This window comes from Cyprinus carpio, chromosome B12 (assembly GCF_018340385.1).
Source record: "Cyprinus carpio isolate SPL01 chromosome B12, ASM1834038v1, whole genome shotgun sequence".
Classification (NCBI taxonomy): domain Eukaryota; kingdom Metazoa; phylum Chordata; class Actinopteri; order Cypriniformes; family Cyprinidae; genus Cyprinus; species Cyprinus carpio.
In genome coordinates, this window is record NC_056608.1 from 10,510,859 (window position 1) to 10,533,187 (window position 22,329).

Here is a 22,329-nt window from a genome sequence, read left to right on the forward strand (position 1 = left end):
TAGATATTTATTTACGAAACCTTAAATATGCTTGCACAGAATATTTGGGGCCAGTGCCAAGCTGCTGCTGTTAGGTTTGTACTTGTCTGTCAGGTGTTATTTTTGGGGGTTGAGTGGGCGGAGGAGACTTCAAAGTGGAAAGAAAAAGTATTCTTCTGGAGAGACCATTTTAGATGGTCAGCAATACAATTGTACATTTGTATACAAGTATTTTTCAGTTATTAGGTTTCCTAATTCGTAATAGTCCGCTGCTCTTTTCGGTCTAAATGTGTTTAGAATTCAGAATATGTTTGAAACGTTTTGTTTACACTGTAGAAGAATTAGATGACAATGGTTTTGTTTTAATGAGGTTTATTGGAATGACTGCCTGATGCACATTACATCAAATATTGTAAGAAACGACAAAGTGTAAGTCTCAAGGTTGTACAAAAAGTAGAAAGTAGTAAATACATTTCCTGTGAGATAATAAATATGTTAGGTTGGTCTGTTAAGAAAATGGTAAGACAATAAATATGCTCTTGTTCCTTCATATTGGATTCCTCAAGAGTTTCATGTTTATGCACTCAGCACAAACCTTTTACATTCATGCATCACTCTTTACAGTAACTCATTCATTTGGGAATGTAACAGTGCCACATTTACTGCTGCCAGTACTGAAAGTTTGTTTTTTAATTCTTATAAAGAATGTTATAAGATTATTCTGTGTCTTAAATGAGTATAAGATGTTCTTCACTGGTGGAAATATTGCTAAGACAAACACTTAACCTAATCCAAATAAAGCTCCAGTTGAGGTAGGCAAAATATTGGTCCTATTACTGTCAGGCATACTTCAATCTGCCTGATCAGACTTTAAGTCTATAACAGCACCGGAACAGCAGTAGCTCTGTAGTTTGACCTGCTTTTATACAGGGTGATCTCAGGGAACATAATACACTGTATTTTAAAGTAATTTGCAGGTCATAAATATAGATGGCATTTATCTAAAAATGTGTAGTAGATACGAGTCTAATCAAGATTATTATTTTTTAAATATTACTACAATGTAGCACTGTAGTATATAATGCATATTTCAATCAGTTCTAATGAAATAGATTATATAGAGCTTTACTGCATGTCTGCATACAATCCAGTTCCTTGTGTTCACTGGTCCTTCTGTAGAGAACTGTAGTACTCGGCTAGGACTTTCCATGCTTTTGGGGCCATGAAACCATCAGGGGGATTGTCCCCGCTGCGGGCAAGGCTCCGCATTTTGGTCCCCGAGATGAACTCAAATTCACCATGTCTGAAAAACAAAAGCAGTTGCCTTGAGTTTCAGTTTCAGCAACAGTCCCTGGTGAAGCAACTGTGAACAATTCTTGTAAAAATTTGTAAAATATTATATATACAAACTGATGTAGTGATTTTAATACTTATTCTGTATGAAAAATAATGCATAAAAAAAGCTTCAAAATAAATAAAACAGTAGACAGAAATAAATATTTCAGGTGTTTTTTCACACTAAATACTATTTAAAGCTAAATTCATTATAATGGGTTTTTGTGACAACATTAAATAGAAATTAATGATAATTTATTTATGAGAGAGTGAGTGAGAGAGAGAGTTTTAAATACCATTTTTTATACCATTTATATGGCCATGCCATTTATTTAATTTTTATCAACTAAACATACTTTAAAGAACTTGAACCTTTATCTTGATTCTACATTAAACTGTGGGCTCAGTGTGTAAATATATTAATTATTACAAATTTTCATGGTGTTTAAACCATTAAGTGCAGTCCTGTGGGCTGAAATGTAACATTACATACCTTTCCCTGTCATAGAAGTCCATGGCCTTCTTAACTTTGTTGTATGCAGCAACTCTGAAGGGAATAATCTCTAGAGAGGTGAGGCCTGGTGCCATGGTCAGCACTTTTCCACCGTGTGTGGGCTCATACAGGTCCTTCTTTGTCTCTGGATGGGGCATACCTGCTGGATCTCGTCCTACAATGTAAAAGTTGGCCCCTGCGATCATCCTGGCCCGACAATGCCACTGTACCTATAAGGACATACCAATTTTTTTGTGCGATACAGAATTGGTTTGACTCAATTTTTTGTACTAAAAAAAGCTTTTGTTTTTTTTAAGAGTAACATTTGTGTGTAATATGTGTGTGAAGTATGTATGGTGGGTGATGGGGGGGTGGCCACAATGGTGTTTTCTGGATCCAGCACTCCTTCGTCCAGAACAGCAGCATGCTGTTTCATGCGCCAGTCCAGCGGTACATCATCCTCTTTGGTCCAGCCACCCAGAGGGTGCAGCAGCAGCACAGGCTTTTTGTAGCCTCGCTCCAACAGACGACGCTTAGTGTCCTGCATCAGGAGCGCATGGCCGTTGTGCACAGGATTACGCAACTGGAATGCAAAAATGGCATCTGCAAGGGAAACAAACAATAGCAGAGGGTTTTGTCACACTAGCAGGTACTTATAGAAATGCAGGTACTTATATAAAAAAGTTAAGGTTTAGGGGTAGTGTTAAATTTGCTTCAGCAACATAATATTGTGTTCCATCATAACAAGAGTATTCTTTACAAAGTAATTGCCTTTTTTTATGTGAAACTATTACATGTTTCACTTTTACCTGCTCTCATTTCTTTACATTTCTGTCTAAGCTCCCGTGGAGTGAGACGGTACTGGTCAAGACCATCATTCCACCTAATTCTCTCAAACACCTCCAGGTCTCCACCGACCAGCCAATCACCACTCTCCATTACCATCTGTACGAAGCATAAAAGGTGGCATTTCATTGGATGATTGTATTAGCAAGTATAACATACAACTGTTATAAAAGCAATGACACAGAGATGTGTCTTCCCACCTTGATGTATGGATGTTGGGGGCATGTTGTCCCCCACTGCCTGGCACATCTCTCTTCTTTACGATGCTCATAGAACTCAGGGTTGCGCATGATTGCCACCGTTTGACCTTTGAACTCCAGGGCAAAAGCTGTGGAACCGTCCAGCCTCTCTTTGTCATCCTTGGATACAGGCAGCACAATGGGAACAGACATGTTGATGACTCCACCTAAACATACAATATTACCAATTATTAATTACTTTTTTATTATTAATATTAATAATATTATTCCATGTAAAGTTTGATGTTATTACATTAACTCAATCTGCTAACTGAATGCATGTAAATGAAAATTATTATTGATTATAATATAACTGATTATTACTGTTATAATTAATTAATATTTAATATTACATCCACTCAAAAGTTTAGATTTGGTAATATTATATATAATATTATATATAATAATATTTTTAATGTTTTTGAAAGCAGTCTCTTATGCTCACCAAGGCTGCATTTATTTGATCAAAAATACAAAAATAGTATTACAATTTAAAATAACAATTTACATATATAACAAAATAAAAATGAATAATAAATTATAAACAGTGGTAAAGCGGATAAAGCTGGATGGTAAAGCTTAATTTTCAGCAGCCATTACTCCAGTCTTCAGGATCACATGATCCTTCAGAAATCATTCTATGCTGATATGGTGCTTAAGAAACATTTCTTATTATTATCAATGTTGAAAACAGTTGTGCTGCTTAATATTTTTATGATCAGGATTCTTTGATGAATAGAAAGCTCAAAAGAACTGTTTATTTGGAATACAAATATTTTGTAACACTATAAACGTTAAAATAATGCATCCTTATTAAATAAAAGTAGTAATTTCTCTTTGAAAAAAATGGTTTTGAATAGTAGTATATGTTATTTCTAAAGCATAGAGTATACATTATTTACCCAAAAATAGAAAAGCTAGAAAACAAATCTGAAAAATGTAATATTTTATAGTATAATCCTCATGTAAAATTAAATGGAAACACTTTATAAAAACAATGAAACATTTTTGAGGGAAATGTTTGTGTTATTGGTCCAACAGTTTAGAAATGTCTTTACCATCAAGCAAAGTTCCAAAGTGCAAGACTTGCAGGAATTCCCTCTCCCTCATGAATCCCTTCAGTGGAGTCGCCCAGCCCTCGGATAGAACCTGTACCCATTGCAAATCCAGCTACAGAACCAGAGAGAAACACACAAACAGAACTTCAGTTTTATTTCATGACAAGACCAACAGTTGGCCACAAAATAACATCAGGAGCGGATGGCCATTGTACACAGGCTAACGCAATTGGAATGCAAAAATGGCATCTGCGGGGGAAAAGAAGCAATTGCAGAGGGTTTTGTGACACTTATGGGCATGAACTTATGTAAAAAAAAAGTTTAGGTTTAGGTGTATTGTTAAATTTGCTGAAGCATCATTATAGTGTATTCCATCATAAGTTTGCCATAAAATAACAACTATGACTTACAACAGTTAATTTTTTTCTAAAGTAGTTCTTTTAGTGGCTGTTGCAGAAGTGCATTATGCAGTAGATTTCCATTTCCAAAGAATAGGTTACAGTGAAAAGCTTTCTGTTAACTGAACTGTGATGAAATGCCTGTGGTGTAACATGCAGGGCGGTTGATTCACAAAGCAGGGCATGTGTGTTTGTGAAGTGTTGCATTACCTCTGTGATTGTTAAAACGGGCAGTATATTGGCGTCACTCAGCACCAAGTCCAGCTTATTTTCAGGAACAAAGAGCTCATTCACTTCTTCTGTCACACCAGTGGGCACAATATCCTGTGATAACGAATCATCTGGTCAGTGATGTTTCAACATCTCCCAACTGAAAACACACAACTGGCACAAAGCAAAAAACAAGGATCCATTTGATGAAAGAATGACCCACCTGTTCCTTCAAGAGATCCACTAGCTGCTGAATGCAGTCATTGACAGTGAGCTCTCCAGTCTTCAACACAAGCTCAGGGGCTTCAGGTTTCTCATAGTCAGAGTCTATTCCCGTAAAACCTACATTGTCAAATAAATAAATAAAAGTTTTCTAGATACATTCATGGAAATGACATTATTGGCAAATAGCTGCTCTGCATTCTTAAAGGGTTAGTTCACCCAAAAATGACATGCCATTCCTGTAATTCCAAACCCGCAAGATTTTTTGTGCACAAAGAAAACAAAAATAACAACTTTATTCAAAAACTTCTTCTCAACAATTTTGTTATTATTGTCTTCTTTGCACACAAAAAGTTCTTATAGCTTCATAGCATTACGGTTGAGCCACTGATGGCGCATGGACTATTTTAACAACGTACTTACTACCATTCTGGGCCTTGAATGTGTAAGTTGCGTTGCCATCTATGCGGGGTCAGAAAGCTCTCGGATTTCATCAAAAATATATTAATTTGTGTTCTGAAGAAGAACAAAGGTCTTACGGTTTTGGAATGTCATGAGGGTGAGTAATTAATGACAGAATTTTCATTTTTGGGTGAACTATCCCTTCAAGTCCAAAATAAATCAAGTGTGTGTTTTTAATGTTAACTATTTTCTTCTATCCAAGATAAACATTATGTAGGGTGGCCAGATGTGCCATTTATACGGGACATGTCCTGGCCAGGATTTTTATATTGCCTAAAACATCCAAAGTACTTTGACCAATAACATGAAGGTATTTTAAATAATTGACCAATTGTGGCGTGTTGTGTGTGAAAGGGTGAGGCTTGAAGCTGCGCACCAATCATTGTATGACACCTAAGTACCGCTAGAGCGATTTGCAAGCATAATGTGTCGCTTGCTCTGCTCTCTTGTGAAATAATGTCATATAACGATCGATCTAATGCAAACAGCCAAAACCTGGATATTTTAGGCAATACAGAAATCCTGGCAAGGGTGTATCCCGTAAAAATGGCCCGTATGGTCACCCTAACATGATGGGACATCTATAAGCAATGCATTTATAGATTTATTTTCCCAAAAACACCTTTAATCTCTCCAGCACGGGCCTTTTTATAAAGCCCTTTGACATCTCTGCTCTCGCACACCTCCAGTGGGGCATTTACAAACACCTCAAAGAACGGCAGACCGGCGCTCTCAAGGATCTTCCTGGCGTCGTTTCGATCCTGTTGTGAGCACATGTAAAATCATCCTCTTAATCCATTAGTTGGGAATTGTTGAAAAACATCATGTAATATAGGAACCTCTGATGTCATTAAATATCACCCCACCTTTGTAAATGGAGAAATGAAACTAGTTATGCAAACCAGTCCGGCATCAGCAAACAATTTGGCCACCTCAGCAATACGTCGGATATTCTCTTCCCTGTCTGTGGCCGTGAAGCCCAAGTTCTTATTTAGGCCATGTCGAATATTATCACCATCGAGCGAGTAGCAAGGAATGGCATGAGAAACTAGATATTCCTCTAGAGCAAATCCAATTGTAGTCTTTCCAGCACCAGAAAGCCCTGTAGAAAAAAGAAACACTCAATTAAACTTTGTGGGAAAAAGATGTAATATTTTATGTAAATGGTGACTCATCTGCCTAACATCTCCTTCTCTATTCCACAGAAGAAATTAAGTCATTCAGGTCTGAACATGAGGGTGAATAATTGATGACTAAATTTTCATTTAGGAGTGAACTATTCTTAATAATTTGTTCAGTCTAATTTTCTCACGCAAGTTTTACAGTAGAAATTCCTACCTGTCAGCCAGACAGTACATCCACGAAATCCACCTCTGGTCCCAACCACCTGGCCACGCTTGCTTCTGCTCACATGGTGAGCCTGGTACACAACATTGGTTGCTCTCTGCAGATCCTACATACAAAACAAAAAATAGATATACATAAGTAAGCATGAGAACAATTTGCATGTTGTGCAGTCAGAGCCTAAAGCATCATTTCTTCCATCCTTACTGATATTGACAGTGTATTTCTACACGGACAAGCTTTTATTTTTTGTTTATTTCTTTTATGGGAATTTTAATACTATAATGGTAATTTTTTATTAATTTTTGTTTGGTTTCAAAATATTTTTATGTTCCACAGAAGTAAGAAAGTCATACAGGTTTAGAACAACATGAAGGGAAGTAGATGACAGAATGTAAATTTTTGGGTCAACTATCCCTTTAATTTTAACTTCATGAAAACGTAATATTACCATCCAAGAGCCACATCTGACTGAAGAATAGAATTACATCTTACAAAAGAATAAAACAATACACATCTTTTCCTTCTGAAAAGGTTAATTCACACAATTGTGTTCTTGTGGATTATATTCTTGTGTATCTGACTTGGTCATCAGGACTGAGGAGGGAGCGGCTTCGGAAAGAGAACTGAAGAAACAAACAAGGCCATTCATGCAGGCCCATGGAGAGGTGGCCAGCTGGAGCAGAGCCATCTCTCTCTCTTTCTCTTTCTGCACCAAGGCTCTTTGGATACACAAGAAATCCCAGCTTGATGCAAGTAACCCTGGGCTTTGTTAATTCCCACTGGTACACAGTGTCTCATTACTGCGGTCAAGCCAGCCTCGTTTTGAAAATACACAAGCCAGCCACACTTTGTCTTATGCGTGTAATCGTGCACTTACGGTACGGGTGCCGACAGTCAAAATGCATGTAAAGAAGCTGTCATATCAACGTTTCCTTTATACCTTTGCTTATTTTAACTTTTATTTTTAGTTTGTAAATACATTATTTTTGTACATAAACATTTGTATTGCACATTAATTATTAAAAATCATTTATTAATGTTTCTAATGTTCATGTTTTTTATTCTATGTTTGTGTGTGTGTGTGTGTGTGTGTTTTGTATTGCATATTAGTTATTACACTGTGTCCCATATTCCAACACTCATAAAAAGTGTTCCTTTATAGGTTGGCTCATTCTTTCAACTGATATGTATTCAGATTGAGTCTGACTATAACACTTTTCATTTTCAAAGCATTTTACGGTTTAGTTTTGGAGAAAACTAAAAGCAAAATCACCTCAAACATCAAACTCCGATGTTGCACTTGGATTACTTCTGTATATTCAAACACTCATAAAAATGTTCCTTAGGTTAGCTCATTCTTTCAATTCATATGTATTCAGAGTGACCCTGACTATCACTGTGTTTATTTTCAAGTCATTTTACTCTATAGTTTTGGAGAAAATTAAAAGCAAAATCACTCCAAACAACAAAATGCGTCCTAGCACTTGCACTGTGTCCCATATTCCAACACTCATAAAAAGTGTCCCTTTATAGGTTAGCTCATTCTTTCAATACATATGTATTCAGAGTGACCCTGTCTATCACTGTCTTCATTTTCAAGTCATTTTACTTTATAGTTTTGGAGAAAACTACACTAAACCGAATTATAAATGCACACTTTTGTTTTTGCCCCCATTTTTCATGAGCTGAACTCAAACATCTAAGACTTTTTCTATGTACACAAAAGGCCTATTTCTCTCAAATATTGATCACAAATATGTCTAAATCTGTGTTACTGAGCACTTCTCCTTTGTCAAAATAATCCATCCACCTCACAGGTGTGGCATATCAAGATGCTGATTAGACAGCATGATTATTGCACAGGTGTGCCTTAGGCTGGCCACAATAAAAGGCCACTATATAAATAGTGCTATATAAATAAAGGTGACTTGACTTGACTTGACACAGAGGGAGAAACCACAATCAACAGTCCACAGGGTTGTGACAGTTCTTTTATAGGTTAGCTCATTCTTTCAATTCATATGTATTCAGAGTGACCCTGACTGTTACTGCATTCATTTACAAGTCAGTTTTGGAGAAATTTAAAGGCAAATTCACCCCAAGCATCGGAGTACATAAGCACTTTTACACCATATCCCATTTTCAAACACTCATAAAAATCTTTCCTTTATAGGTTCTTTCATTGATTCATGTTCACAATGACCCAAACTAATACTGTATGAATTTATTAAATATTTTTACTGTGTGATTTTGGAGAAAATTATTGGCAAATTCACAAAAAAAAAAAAAAAAATTCTAGCAGTTGCACCATTACATAATCCCTATCACAACTTAATAAAACTCTTGTTTAAATTCCATTAGGTTGCATTATTATCATTAAATTATTATAGGAGTAAGCTGCAGCAGAGGCTGTGGCAGAATGACACCAAGGAGTTCTGCAGAGGCATGAGGACTATAATTGGTTACAAGCTTTCTTTACAATAAAAAAACAACAATAATTTATTATAGGAGTAAGCTGTAGCAAATAATGTTTGTTATATAATACTTACTGTGTTTTTGAACTCAAAAGATAAGGTATATGTTTCAAATTAGGGCATTTAACAGGATGCAAGAGCTAAATTGGCCAGGTCATATTTTAAATGTCATCAAATAGAACTTTCCAACCTTCTTTTTGTGCTCTTAATTACTTATTAATAATTATTTGAAAATGAATACAGCAATAATAGTCAGGGTGACTGTGAACAGGAATCAATTGAAAGAACGAGCAAACCTATAAAAGAAAGATTTTTATGAGCGTCTGAACATAGGACATGGTGTAAAAGTGCAAAGGTGCACAGAGATGCTTGGGGTGAATTACCCATTAATTTTCTCCCAAACTATACAGTAAAAATATTTGATATTTGTAGTTTGGATCACTGTGGTAAGTATTAATTTGAAAGGTAGTGCAAAACTAAAAAGGAAATGGGTAATGGTGCAACTGGTAGAATGCACTTTGTTTTTTGGGGTGATTTTGCCATTCATTTTCTTCAAAATCGTACTGTCAATAAAAATAATACAGTAATAGTCAGGATGACTGTAAACAGGAATCAATAAAAAGAACAAGCAAATCTGTAAAAGAAAGATTTTTATGAGGGTTTGAAAATGGGACGATGTAAATGTGCTTATTCACTTAAGACACTTGGGGTGAATTTGCCTTTAATTTTCTCCAAAATTATACAGTAAAAATATTTGAAAATTACTACAGTGATAGTCTGGGTCACTCCTAACACATATGAATTGAAAGAATAAGCTAACCTATAAAGGAACACTTTTTATGTTTGTTGGAAAATGGGGGAAAGTTCATGTTAGGATGTAATTGGTTGTTTGGGGTGATTTTGCTTTTTGTTTTCACCAAAACTACACAGTCTGTAAATATATACAGTGATAGTCTGGGTCACTCTGAATACATATGAATTGAAAGAATGACCTAACCTATAAAGGAACACTTTTTATGAGTGTTGGAATATGGGACACAGTGGTAAATTTTGTTGTTAAACACACAAACACACATACACACACACACACATACATACGTATAATACATATATATATATATATGTACATATGTACATACATACATATGTATGTATGTATGTATGTATGTATATATGTATGTATGTGCATATATATACACACACACACAAACACATATTAATATTAACATTTATAAACATTAATACAAACGTTTATGTACAAAAATGCTGTATTTTCAAACTACAAATAAAAATAAAAGTTAAAAAAAAAAAGCAAAAGTATAAAGGACACGCCAGTATGACAGCTTCTTTACATGCATTTTGACTGCTCTCAGCACCCGTACCGTAAGAGCACGATTTCACGCGCAACACAAAAAAGTGCGTCTGGCTTGACCGTGTATTTTCAAAGCAAGGCTGGCTTGACTGCAGTGTCTCACGTCTGAGGATATGCAAAATCTGGCTTCGTAAGGAACTGAGTTACTAATAACATTAATCTTACATGGGATTTGCGTAGTTTTATATGGTTATATTGCAGATCACAAGAAAGCACTTTATGAAGCATGCGGCATGCATGCTATGATTCTGCCATGTAAAAAAACAAAAAAACAAAAACAAAAGACAGTTATTCTGTTATAAGAAGTTGGTTGAGTTTAATTTTAACTGAACAAAACCTCTTAACACATCATCAAATAAAGTTAAGTCACATGCCAAATCTAGACAATGTGATGAAGCGGATAAACCTGAATGATTACTTTGTGTAAATGTAACGCCTTTTAAAGTAAAGTTTATTATTATGATTATAAACGCATGCTCTAAAAACAGTTAAAGCTATTAGTACTAATACGAAAGACCTCTGCTATGTTTTAAAGTCTGTTGACATTTCGTAGTTTCCATCGATGTAACTTTTAAAAGTTCAGCGAGAAAGAAACAAAAGCAAGAAAAAAGCTGGACATCTGCAAACGTACCGTTCTTTGCTTTTTCATCCCAGACATGATGCAACAAAGCGAACACGCGCCGAGGCTTTCTAAAGACGTGACCCTTGAGAGACTAACACTGAGTAAAAGTCAAGTAAAGTTAGTGGAAGTCAGGATATATTGGACACGTAGCACTCAGCGCTCTTCCTGAAATCCTCCCACCATCAGATCAGCGCGCGCGGCTCACGTCACAATCACGACTGCCTACTGAATTCTCACTTAATACTCTCAACATATCTCTTACAACACGCAGCGTGACACAAAACGGAAGTACTAAGATACATATATGAAGAAAAAAAATGAATCATCATAGCTGCAATCTCTTTTGTTCCTTTTTATTCCATAACACAGGAGCTGTCAATCCGTTTTTGCAAACCAAAGACACCCACCCAGAATCCCAGCCATTAAAAATACAATAGAAGCATTAACTTTAATAACATTACCAGCCCCCTGGAAATACTTCATAGAGCCTCTTGATTCTCCAGAAAGAAAAACATTTTGTATATTTGTGTTTACAAATGACATCAGCAGCATAACATTTTTTTGTCAGAAAACTGCAATATCAACATCAATTTTAGAATGTCTCTTGATTTGTCTCTCTTTTGCTTTAATGACAGCAGCACTGGAGCAACTCTACAAGTCTGTGTAAGACCTGCTAATCATGTTAAACCTTTATTTATTTATATATTTTTAGGTCTATGTTTTGAATCCCAGGGACCAGTTTAAAAATGTTTAAATTGGATTAAACGATCCGGGTTTGGAAATTCCATGTTTTACCGTTGAGGATCAGGTAATCCATTTTACCATCCATCTTTAACATTACATCACTCAGATCCATATACAATTTTTTTTTCCAAATTATCAAATCCGGATTACCAGTACTCTAAATGAAACACCATATCACAATGAAGGCTACTAGCTATAAAAGATGAACTAGTTTGAATAGTTAGTTGGGTCACTTTGTGTTTTGATTTGAAGAGACAGAAAATTGCACCCTTAATGGATACAAACATTCACATCCATTTTCAGTTTCTTTTAAACAGTCAAGCCTCTCATCTGATCCACAACAAATAAAAGTAAACAACTTATTTGATGCAACAGAAAAAAGAGTAAACAAAAATACATTTTTTTTTTTGTTTTGTTAGTTTTTTGTGTTTTTTATATATTTACTTGTATGTACTGAAAAGAAAAGCTTTATAGATAGCATACTCTTATTTTATCTGCTTTATCACCGAAACAGTTAAACAAAGCAAGTGCAAAATATAAATGTTTGAATAAACATTTTATTATATTTGGTTCCTTTTTTTGGATCAAAGGGATTGCAATCTTACTATAAAAAAATTACAACACATACCAAGGTTTGATCCAGATTAAAACCATGATATCGGATTTCTTTTTTTTTCTTAATAACAACCCATTTTCAAGATTGGATCTGATCCCATGTGGTCTTCGACTTTTATAAAAACTCACCAAGTGAACTACCCACTAGAAATTGCACAGTTATTATTAAAATAAAATATATAAAACTTCAAGTTTTCTGTTAAACTGCTTTCATTACAAAATTACAAATGATTTGGCAATGTATAACCATAATTCTCTTTGGCCAATAAAACAAGAACAAACATAAATCATTCTTAAAGCACACATTTCACCCCCCTTTGGCAATTTAGTAAACATTAAAATAAATAAAGCAAAATATTAAACCTTCAACCACAACATGAAGAAAAAAATAGAATCAAAAACACAACATAAAGTTGCAGTCATTGCAAGTACAGTAATTCATCCTTGTAATCCACTATTTAATAAACCTAACTCAAAGTTCAGTGTTCCTGAGGTTTGACTGAGGCACATTACATTCCTTATTAAAATCACAGCCATTAAGGAGCTTTGAGTAATGCTTTCTGACCGTTTCATACAGTGGAGCCGAATGGTTCATGTTGGGAAAGGTCATTAACTTCTCATTGAGAAACAACTGTATTCTGAGTCCATCACTGCATTCGTACAGGACAAAGACTAAGTTTGCAGCATAAGGTACAATCTGACTGGTGCGGAATTTGCGGTTGTGCTGCGATGAAAAATTCTCTGCAGTTAAAGGTTTTTTATCCTTATAGAAGGACATCAGAGAGAGCAGAGGCAGCAGGGTTTCACCATGTCCAACCTGGATGGTGGCAGTCTTTTTTACCTCTCCAAATCTGTTAGATTACAGGGGATAGTAAAAACACAAATAAACACAAACATCAGTATGTTCTATGGAGTGTTTTAAGTAGACAAATACACCACAAATAGGATGGGAACCAGACAGTCCACATCTCAATCTCCTAACCTGTAGTCATTAGCAGCCTTATCAAGACGCTTGAAAATATCATGAAAGAGAGGGCAGCTGGATTTACGGTTGATGTCATGTCCATATCCCCTCTTCCAGTACTGTTTCAGGTCATTTTTGTACTCCAGGACCTAACAAGAGGCCAAAACCACGTTACTGGATAAGAGAGCATATATTTGGTTGCCAAGTTTAATGTGGCTGAGAAACTCATGAGAAAATATGCTCAATAAATCTATTTTATGAGCTCAAGTCTAATCTTAAATCCAGAGTATTCCCTAAACTGCAATTTCTGTGTAGTTAAGTTTTAATAAAACAAACAGTAGTATGTAATGGAGCTGACATATCTAATTAATATTTGAATCTTAATACCATTCATTGGTCCACTGAAAATGGAAGTGTTCAATTTCCCACCAGACATACGTACTTGAGCGTCAGACTCATCCAGCAGATCACACCAGGGGGAGTTCTCTGATTTGATGGCAAACTCATAGGAACACAAAAAGAAAGCTGCCTCTGCCATATCTCGCAAAACAAATTTTAAATCAAGATTAGGATTATTTTAATTGACACATTTACATTAAACAACTACAGCTGAACGGTCAGACAGATTGTCCACTATATATAAAAAGCAAAATTACCTGGGGTGAACTGATCGTATGGAATCTGAAGGCGATTGGATATTTTCCTCCGTACTGCATCCATTTCTGCTGAAGATTTAAAGCGTTCTACCTCCTTCAAAGCTGTTTTGTTTTTCTCAACACTTTCAACAAATTTCTCGCAATGGTCAAAGAATCTCATGAGTGAATCATCCACATAGTGTTTGTAATCCATATCTATAAAATAAGAGTGTGGTTACTTGAACAGCAGTTACCAAGGGCCATAACTTCAACTATAGAGTTTACTGGATTACAGGTAATTCCCACCAGTTGCAACTGGAGAGTTGTTTAAACAGTCTACAAAGATAAAAGGCACTTTGTGTTTCAGTGTCTTTACACCAGCCCTAAAAGTGCTGTAGTCAACTGAGAATTCAGCAATCTGCCTGTTTACTACCAAGATGGGGCTCAAAAATATTTGACTCCACTGAATCTATCTATCTATCTATCTATCTATAGATAGACAGATAGATATAAAAAGTCTACAACTTTAATTTAAATCTGAAAATAAACAGAAAGTTGTGGTATTTAAATATAAAGATAAATAATCACTATGAAGTAAACATTAATAAGAAATATTTAGGATTTTGCTGGAAATCTTCTGGAGTTATTGGTCATTGAGCAAGTTAACTTGTGTTGATCTAAACCTGCATGAAACATAAAAGAGGATATTTTGATAAATGTTCCAATGATTTTCTGTCCAACAGAAGTCAGTGGTCACTGGTCACCAAAATTGTTTGGCTATTAATTTAACATCTTCTAAAGTCATACAGGTCATGAATGAATTTGTATTTTCTGGGTGAACTAACTCAAGTTAAAATGTTTAAGAGACCAGCAAAACATATATTAAGTAAGGGACACTAAGCCTACCCTGAACATCCCAGAGTTGGTGAAGACCCTCCTGAAAAGCTTTGACACTATCAACACAGCGATGCTTGGAGCTGGTGATGAACTCAATGCGGTTGGCACGGAGATGATCCTCAGAAATCAAAGTGGGGAACGACTGTGCCAGTCTCACAGCCAAATGCCTGTGGTCATAGCGCCCTTTCTCCACCAGTCTGCCGTCCATATCTTCAGTGTACCACATCTTCCAAATCTTAATATCATTTAGCCATGAGGCTGAACCCGACGCCTGAGACACGACCAGATCAAACAATCGCGCGATCTTTTTCACATTTTTGGTGGTTGGATAGCGCGTCCCGTGACGTATAACCGACACCATATGAATGGCACGGCAATCTAGAGAGGGGGGAGCTACCAGTGATTTGTTTACAAACAAAATGTCATCTAATAGATGTGGGTTCACTTCCTCGTACCTGCCTTTTGTCCCAAAGTGATGCGCTATCGCCGGTATCGTTGGCCTGGCAAGTTTAGAGAATGACAAACCAACCATAACGCTCAAAGAAGTGATAAAAAAGTTCGCGAGAAAATAAGTTGTTTTCATTTCTGGATGTGCGATACCTGTTTCACCTAAAATACCAAATACCCGTAGCTTGGTCACCTGAATAAATTCATTCAATCCGGGTTGCCAGGTCTGCGTAATAAAACCAGACCAATTGCTACTCAATAAGGACTAACTAGCACAATGGCGTTCCGGGGGGAAACCGCGGACTTGGCAACACTGCATTCAATGCCTAAAACATGTGAAGCCAGCCTCAAAATCGAGATACAAAATCTTCCGGGTTAAAACACTAATAATCTCTCAGTGACTGATTTCAAACACATTACTGCTTTACATAGTTTAGAGAAAACATTTTACGTGGGATCTATTTAAAAAGTTAATTATGTTCATGGCCAACATGTTTTTCTGTGTTTGCGCTAGACGGATGTGCCGCCTTGTCCATTCAGTTCTGCGGAATTGCAGTTAGTGCGCATGCGCCTCGTGTTTTTAATAAACAAATACAAATCCACTAAGCGCATCTCGCGTTTTTCAAAGCAAAACGTGTTCTGTGTGAATTGGCCCCTAAAGCATTGGTGTGTGCAGTTTTGTTTTGAATAAACAAAGTAAAATAAACACAAAACACTATTACAAATTGAGTAAAAGGGTTGAATGTTACTGAATTTATAGCTATAAACTGTAATAAACTTTTATGACTGAATGTTGGCTTGCAATCATTGTTCAATTTATTATTTCATACAAATTAAAAGCGAAAACATTTGTTTGGTCATTTTTTCTTACAATAATTTGGTCAACAGATAGAATGGTTGAGCCTGATATGGCATGTTAGGTCATTCACAATTAGCAGAATCCCAGCCCATGATTTAGAAATATGTTAATTATTCCTACAGGAATGTTGTGGAATCTCTGCACTCATCTCCTTAAATTTGACAGCAGTATACCGCATAAACGCAAAAGAGACTAAATTACCAAAAGATTATTCAAGTGTAACAATTGTAGATACTGTTAATAGGCTATAGTAATCTTTAGCTAATCAAAAAGAGTAAACTACATGAAGGTAAACACATTGAATTTATGAATAATGACTGTGCTATGGTCAGTGACAAGTGATCTTACTTGTTCGTTAAATTATAAGTTAAATAAGTAACATTTAGCATGTGCTATGCTAGCTGTTGATTTTAACTGAAAAAAATAAATAAAAATAAGATTAATTTCCAGGGCCACAATGCCATTAGTTTGAATAATCAACTTATTTGTGTTTATGGCACAAATGAAGTTCTTCTAACACAATGTATGAGAGTAGATTTTAGTAGATAGTAGATAGTCTTCATAACTCAAAATGATTGATGCGTTGCGTTAATTTGTTTTTTTGTTTGTTTGGTTTTCTTTTTTTTTTTTTTTTTGTTACTTTTGTATAGTAAGTAACTTCTGGGCTAATTGCAAATGTTTTGCTCACAAAAATAAATTAATATTTTTTAAAAACATGTGCACACATGGAATGAAGACATTTTACTTTTTTTTTTAAGCTGTTTTAATGTAGGCTACTTGGTTCATTGTCATGAGATCAGATGAGCCATCAAAACATGCCGGTAGGTCCAAGACAACTGTACTAAGAAAAAGGCTACATGTGCTCCTTTAATTTTGTTGGCTATGTTTATTTGTAAAAACTCAAATAAAAAGAAAGAAAGAAAGATCTTAAAATATTGATTTGTTAGTCACTGTAAATCAACTACAATATTTGTGGTTGTTGATATAGTACAACATTAAAATAAAAGCAAAACCAATGGGTTGATATCTCATAATGCTTTGGCACATACGTGGTGAATCCTAATTCATACAGTATAGGTGCATCTCAAAAAATTTGAATATCATGGAAAAGTTCTCTATTTTTTTTTTTATTTAATTCAAAAAAGCTAACTTTCTTATATTCTAGATTCATTGCACACAAACTGAAATATTTCAAGAGTTTTTTGTTTTAATTCTGATGGTTATGACTTACAGTTTAGGAAAATTATAAATTCAGTATCTCCAAAAATGTGAATATTTTCTCAAAGATCAATCAAAAAAAGATTTACAAAACAGAAATGTTTAAGATCTCCAAAGTAGGTTTAATTATGCACTCAATACTTGGTTGGGGCTCCTTTTGCACAAATTTCTGCTTCAATGTGGCGTGGCGTGAAGGTGATCAGCCTGTGGCACTGCTGAGGCGTTATTGAAGCCAAGGTTGCTTTGATAGCGGCCTTTGGCTCCTCTGTATTGTTTGTCAGATGTTATCTTCCTCTTCACAATACCCCATAGATTCTCTATGAGGTTCAGGTCAGGTGAGTTGGCTGGCCAATCAAGCACAGTAATATCATGGTCCACAAACCACTTGGAAGTGGTTTTGGCTCTGTGGGTAGGTGCTAAAGTCCTGTTGCAAAATGAAATTAGCATCTCCATAAAGCTTGTCAGCAGGAAGCATAAAGTGCTCCAAAATCTCCTGGTAGATGGCTTCATTGACTTTGGACTTGATAAAACACAATGAACCAACACCAGCAGACGTCACGGCACCCCAAATCATTGGCTGTGTTTACACTTGGCATTAACATGCGACCTGTATCGGGATGTTGTCCACATACACATGGAAAAGACAAGTGTAAACGCACTTCTGATCGGAATGTTATCCGATCAGCATGTCCTGGTCCAGAGGTAGTCGAGGACGCATTGTGATCAGATCTCAGTGTAATGTAAATGAAATCCAGCTATAGTGTCTGCATTCACAGGTCGACATCTCGCAAAACAACGCACCCTCTTGCCCTCTCTCGCAACTGTGAGAAAAAAAAGACAGAGAACACCTGTGTGGAGTGCTAGTGAGACTCCTACACTTATCTTTGATTTGTAAAATGTCCCGCGAATGAAAATGCTATTCAAAAGAAAACCCACCACTTCGTGTTGATTTTGCACCTAGCCATTCTCTGCAGACTTATTTAAATATTGCATGGGAAAGACAGATCTGATCTGTTATCCAGATAGGAAAGTCAGTTGATGTTGCAAAGTGTAAACGCACCATGTTCTGATTGACTGATGATCCGATCTGCTTGGTCGGATCACGGTGATTGCATGTTAATGCCAAGTGTAAACGCAGCCATCACTGACTTCGGAAACTTCACACTGGACTTTGGATTCTGTGCTTCTCCAGTCTTCCTCCAGACTCCAGACCTTGATTTACAAATGAAATGCAAAATTTACTTTAATCTGAAAAGAGGACTGTGGACCACTGAGCAACAGTCCAGTTCTTTTTCTCCTTAGTCAAGTCAAGTCAAGTCAAGTCATCTTTATTTATATAGCGCTTTAAACAAAAAAGATTGTGTCAAAGCAACTGAACAACATTAATTAGGAAAACAGTGTGTCAATAATGCAAAATGACAGTTAAAGGCAGTTCATCATTGAATTCAGTGATGTCATGATGCAGCTCAGTTCAGTTTAAATGGTATCTGTGCAATAATTTGCAATCAAGTCAACGATATCGCTGTAAATGAAGTGTCCCCAACTAAGCAAGCCAGAGGCGACAGCAGCAAGGAACCAAAACTCCATCGGTGACAGAATGGAGAAAAAAACCTTGGGAGAAACCAGGCTCAGTTGGGGGCCAGTTCTCCTCTGGCCAGACGAAACCAGCAGTTCAATTCCAGGCTGCAGCAAAGTCAGATTATGCAGAAGAATCATCTGTTTCCTGTGGTCTTGTCCCAGTGGTCGTCTGAGAGGCTGTAGAGGTCCTTTCTAGGTGCTGATCCACCATCTGGGCTGGATACAGACTGGATCCGGGTGACTGCAGTGACCCTCTGACTTGGATACAGACTGGATCTGGTGGCTACGGTGATCTCGGAATAAGAGAGAAACAGACTAATATGAGCGTAGATGCCATTCTTCTAACAATGTAACAAGTACATCAGGTGTTATGGGAAGTGTTCGCGGTTCCGGTTTACCTAATTAATGCAGCCTAAAAATCCTTTAACGGATTTGGATATTAGAAGTGTATTAGTATGTTATGTGTAAGCCAGGTTAAAGAGATGGGTCTTTAATATAGATTTAAACTGCAAGAGTGTGTCTGCCTCCCGAACAATGTTAGGTTATTCCAGAGTTTGGGCGCTAAATAGGAGAAGGATCTGCTGCCCGCTGTTGACTTTTGATATTCTAGGTATTATCAAATTGCCAGAGTTTTGAGAAAGGAGCGGACGTGGAGGACTATAATGTAACAAGAGCTCGTTCAAATACTGAGGTTCTAAACCATTCAGGGCTTTATAAGTATTAAGCAAGATTTTAAAATCTATACGATGTTTGATAGGGAGCCAGTGCAGTGTTGACAGGACCGGGCTAATATGATCATACTTCCTGGTTCTAGTAAGAACTCTAGCTGCTGCATTTTGGACTAACTGGAGTTTGTTTACTAAGCGTGCAGAACAACCACCCAATAGAGCATTACAATAGTCTAACCTTGAGGTCATAAACACATGGATTAACATTTCTGCATTTGACATTGAGAGCATAGGCCGTAATTTAGATATATTTTTGAGATGGAAAAATGCAGTTTTACAAATGCTAGAAACGTGGATTTCTAAGGAAAGGTTGCTATCAAATAGCACACCTAGGTTCCTAACTGATGACGAAGAATTGACAGAGCAGCCATCAAGGCTTAGACAGCATTCAAGGTCATTACATGCAGAGCTTTTAGGCCCTATAATTAACACCTCTGTTTTTTCAGAATTTAGCAGTAAGAAACTACTCGTCATCCAGTTTTTTATATCGACTATGCATTCCGTTAATTTTTCAAACTGGTATGTTTCGCCAGGCTGCGAAGAAATATAGAGCTGAGTATCATCAGCATAACAGTGAAAGCTAACACCGTGTTTCCTGATGATATCTCCCAAGGGTAACATGTAAAGCGTGAAGAGTAACGGCCCTAGTACTGAGCCTTGCGGTACTCCATACTGCACTTGTGAACGATATGATACCTCTTCATTCACTGCTACGAATTGATGGCGGTCATATAAGTACGATTTAAACCATGCTAATGCACTTCCATTAATGCCAACACAGTGTTCTAGTCTATGCAAAAGAATAGTGTGGTCAATAGTGTCGAACGCAGCACTAAGATCCAATAGCACTAATAGAGAGATACAACCACGATCAGATGATAAGAGCAGGTCATTTGTAACTCTAAGGAGAGCAGTCTCAGTACTATGATACAGTCTAAATCCTGACTGGAAATCCTCACAGATGCCATTTTTCTCTAAGAAGGAATATAATTGTGAGGATACTACCTTTTCTAGTATCTTGGAAAGAAAAGGTAGATTCGAGATTTGGTCTATAATTAACTAGTTCTTTGGGGTCAAGTTGTGTTTTTTTGATGAGAGGCTTAATAACAGCCAGTTTGAAGGTTTTGGGGACATACCCTAATAACTATGAGGAATTAATAATAGTCAGAAGAGGACCTATGACTTCTGGAAGCACCTCTTTTAGGAGCTTAGATGGAATAGGGTCTAACATACATGTTGTTGGTTTAGATGATTTAACAAGTTTTTTACAATTCTTCCTCTCCTATAGTAGAGAATGAGTGGAACTGTTCCTCAGGGGATCTATTGTGCACTGTCTGATGTGATACTGTAGCTGATGGCTGCATGGTTACAATTTTATCTCTAATAGTATCGACTTTAGAAGTAAAGTAGTTCATAAAGTCATTACTGCTGTGATGTTGAGAAATGTCAACACTTGTTGATGCTTTATTTTTGTTAATTTAGCCACTGTATTGAATAAATACCTGGGGTTATGTTTGTTTTCTTCTAAAAGAGATGAAAAGTAATCAGATTTAGCAGTTTTTAATGCTTTTCTGTAAGATAGGTTACTTTCCCTCCAAGCAATACGACTTAGTCCAGGTGAGATGCATTTTACGTTTTTTTCTGGTTCAGGAGTGGCTTGGTTCTAGGAATGTGACAGCTGTAGCCCATTTGCTGAAGACGTCTGAGTGTGGTGACTCTTGATGGGCTGACTCTGGCTTCAGTCCACTCCTTGTGAAGCTCTCCCAAGTTCTTGAATCAGCTTTTCCTGACAATCTTCCCAAGGCTGTGGTCATCCCTGTTGCTTGTGTACCTTTTCCTTCCACACTTTTCCCTTCCAGTCAAATTTCTATGAATATATTTCGATACAGCACTCTGTGAACAGCCAGCCCTTTCAGCCATGACCTTCTGTGGCTTATGCCGCGTTCCAGGCAACCCATAACCTGTGTTTTTCCAAACTTCTTCCTGTGAAAGTGCACCGGAATGGCAGTCAAACCTGTGACTTCCCACCCATGAACGTGTACTAAATTGATGTACCCCCAGTTCCGAGCTCTGATGTTACATAACCCGCGAAACAACAATGGCAGCCCCTATGGATAATATTGACTACAGATGCGGTGTTTATGCAAGTGGTACACGGTGCGAAATAGACTTTAGGACAATATAACATTGCAATAAATTTAATAATCTAGCTACAATTCCTTGCGATCAGGCAGTTTGGCATGACTTGCCTGGAATGCTACAAAGTCGTGAGTCGTGTTTTCAAGTCGTGTTTTACGGGCTCAAAAACATGCCTGGAACTCAGCATTACCCTCCTTGTGGAGGGTGTCGATGATCGTCTTCTGGACAACTGTCAAGTCTGTAGTCTTTCCCATAATTGAGGTTGCATGTTCTAAACTAGCCCAGGAGGTACCCAGTATTTATACTCAAATTAATCAATCTAATCAAGCTCAAAATGGAATATTCCAATTTTTTGAGATACTGAATTTTTAATTTTCCTAAGCTGCTAGTCGTAACCATCAGAATTAAAACAAAAAAAAAAACTCTTGAAATATTTCAGTTTATATGC

General features: G+C 36.6%; 1 protein-coding gene and 1 pseudogene across 2 annotated transcripts; both read right to left on the reverse strand.

Annotated features, from left to right (window-relative positions):
• Nucleotides 1-334: 334 nt before the first annotated feature.
• Nucleotides 335-11,280, reverse strand: LOC109055578 (annotated as a pseudogene).
• Nucleotides 11,281-12,340: 1,060 nt separating this feature from the next.
• minpp1b (multiple inositol-polyphosphate phosphatase 1b) lies at nucleotides 12,341-15,706 on the reverse strand. 2 transcript variants are annotated; one of them, XM_042735281.1, is made up of 6 exons: nucleotides 15,368-15,509; nucleotides 14,922-15,290; nucleotides 14,037-14,231; nucleotides 13,823-13,920; nucleotides 13,399-13,529; nucleotides 12,341-13,267 (listed from the first exon to the last, which is right to left on the reverse strand). In XM_042735281.1, exons 2-6 carry the CDS (start codon nucleotides 15,271-15,273, stop codon nucleotides 12,889-12,891), a joined length of 1,155 nt encoding a protein of 384 aa, XP_042591215.1. In that variant the 5' UTR covers nucleotides 15,274-15,290; nucleotides 15,368-15,509; the 3' UTR covers nucleotides 12,341-12,888. The 2 variants fall into 2 exon arrangements, with proteins under 2 accessions (XP_042591215.1, XP_018928304.2); XM_019072759.2 differs by having other exon boundaries at nucleotides 14,922-15,706.
• Nucleotides 15,707-22,329: the final 6,623 nt, after the last annotated feature.

Excerpts from the sequence above, each read along its gene's own strand:
- minpp1b (XM_019072759.2), bottom strand. The coding sequence starts at position 15,495 with ATGAAAACAACTTATTTTCTCGCGAACTTTTTTATCACTTCTTTGAGC. Across the intron at positions 13,921-14,036 it reads ATACGATCAGTTCACCCCAG|ATATGGCAGAGGCAGCTTTC; the intron begins GTAATTTTGCTT and ends TTGTTTTGCGAG. Across the intron at positions 13,268-13,398 it reads AAGGCTGCTAATGACTACAG|ATTTGGAGAGGTAAAAAAGA; the intron begins GTTAGGAGATTG and ends GTAATCTAACAG.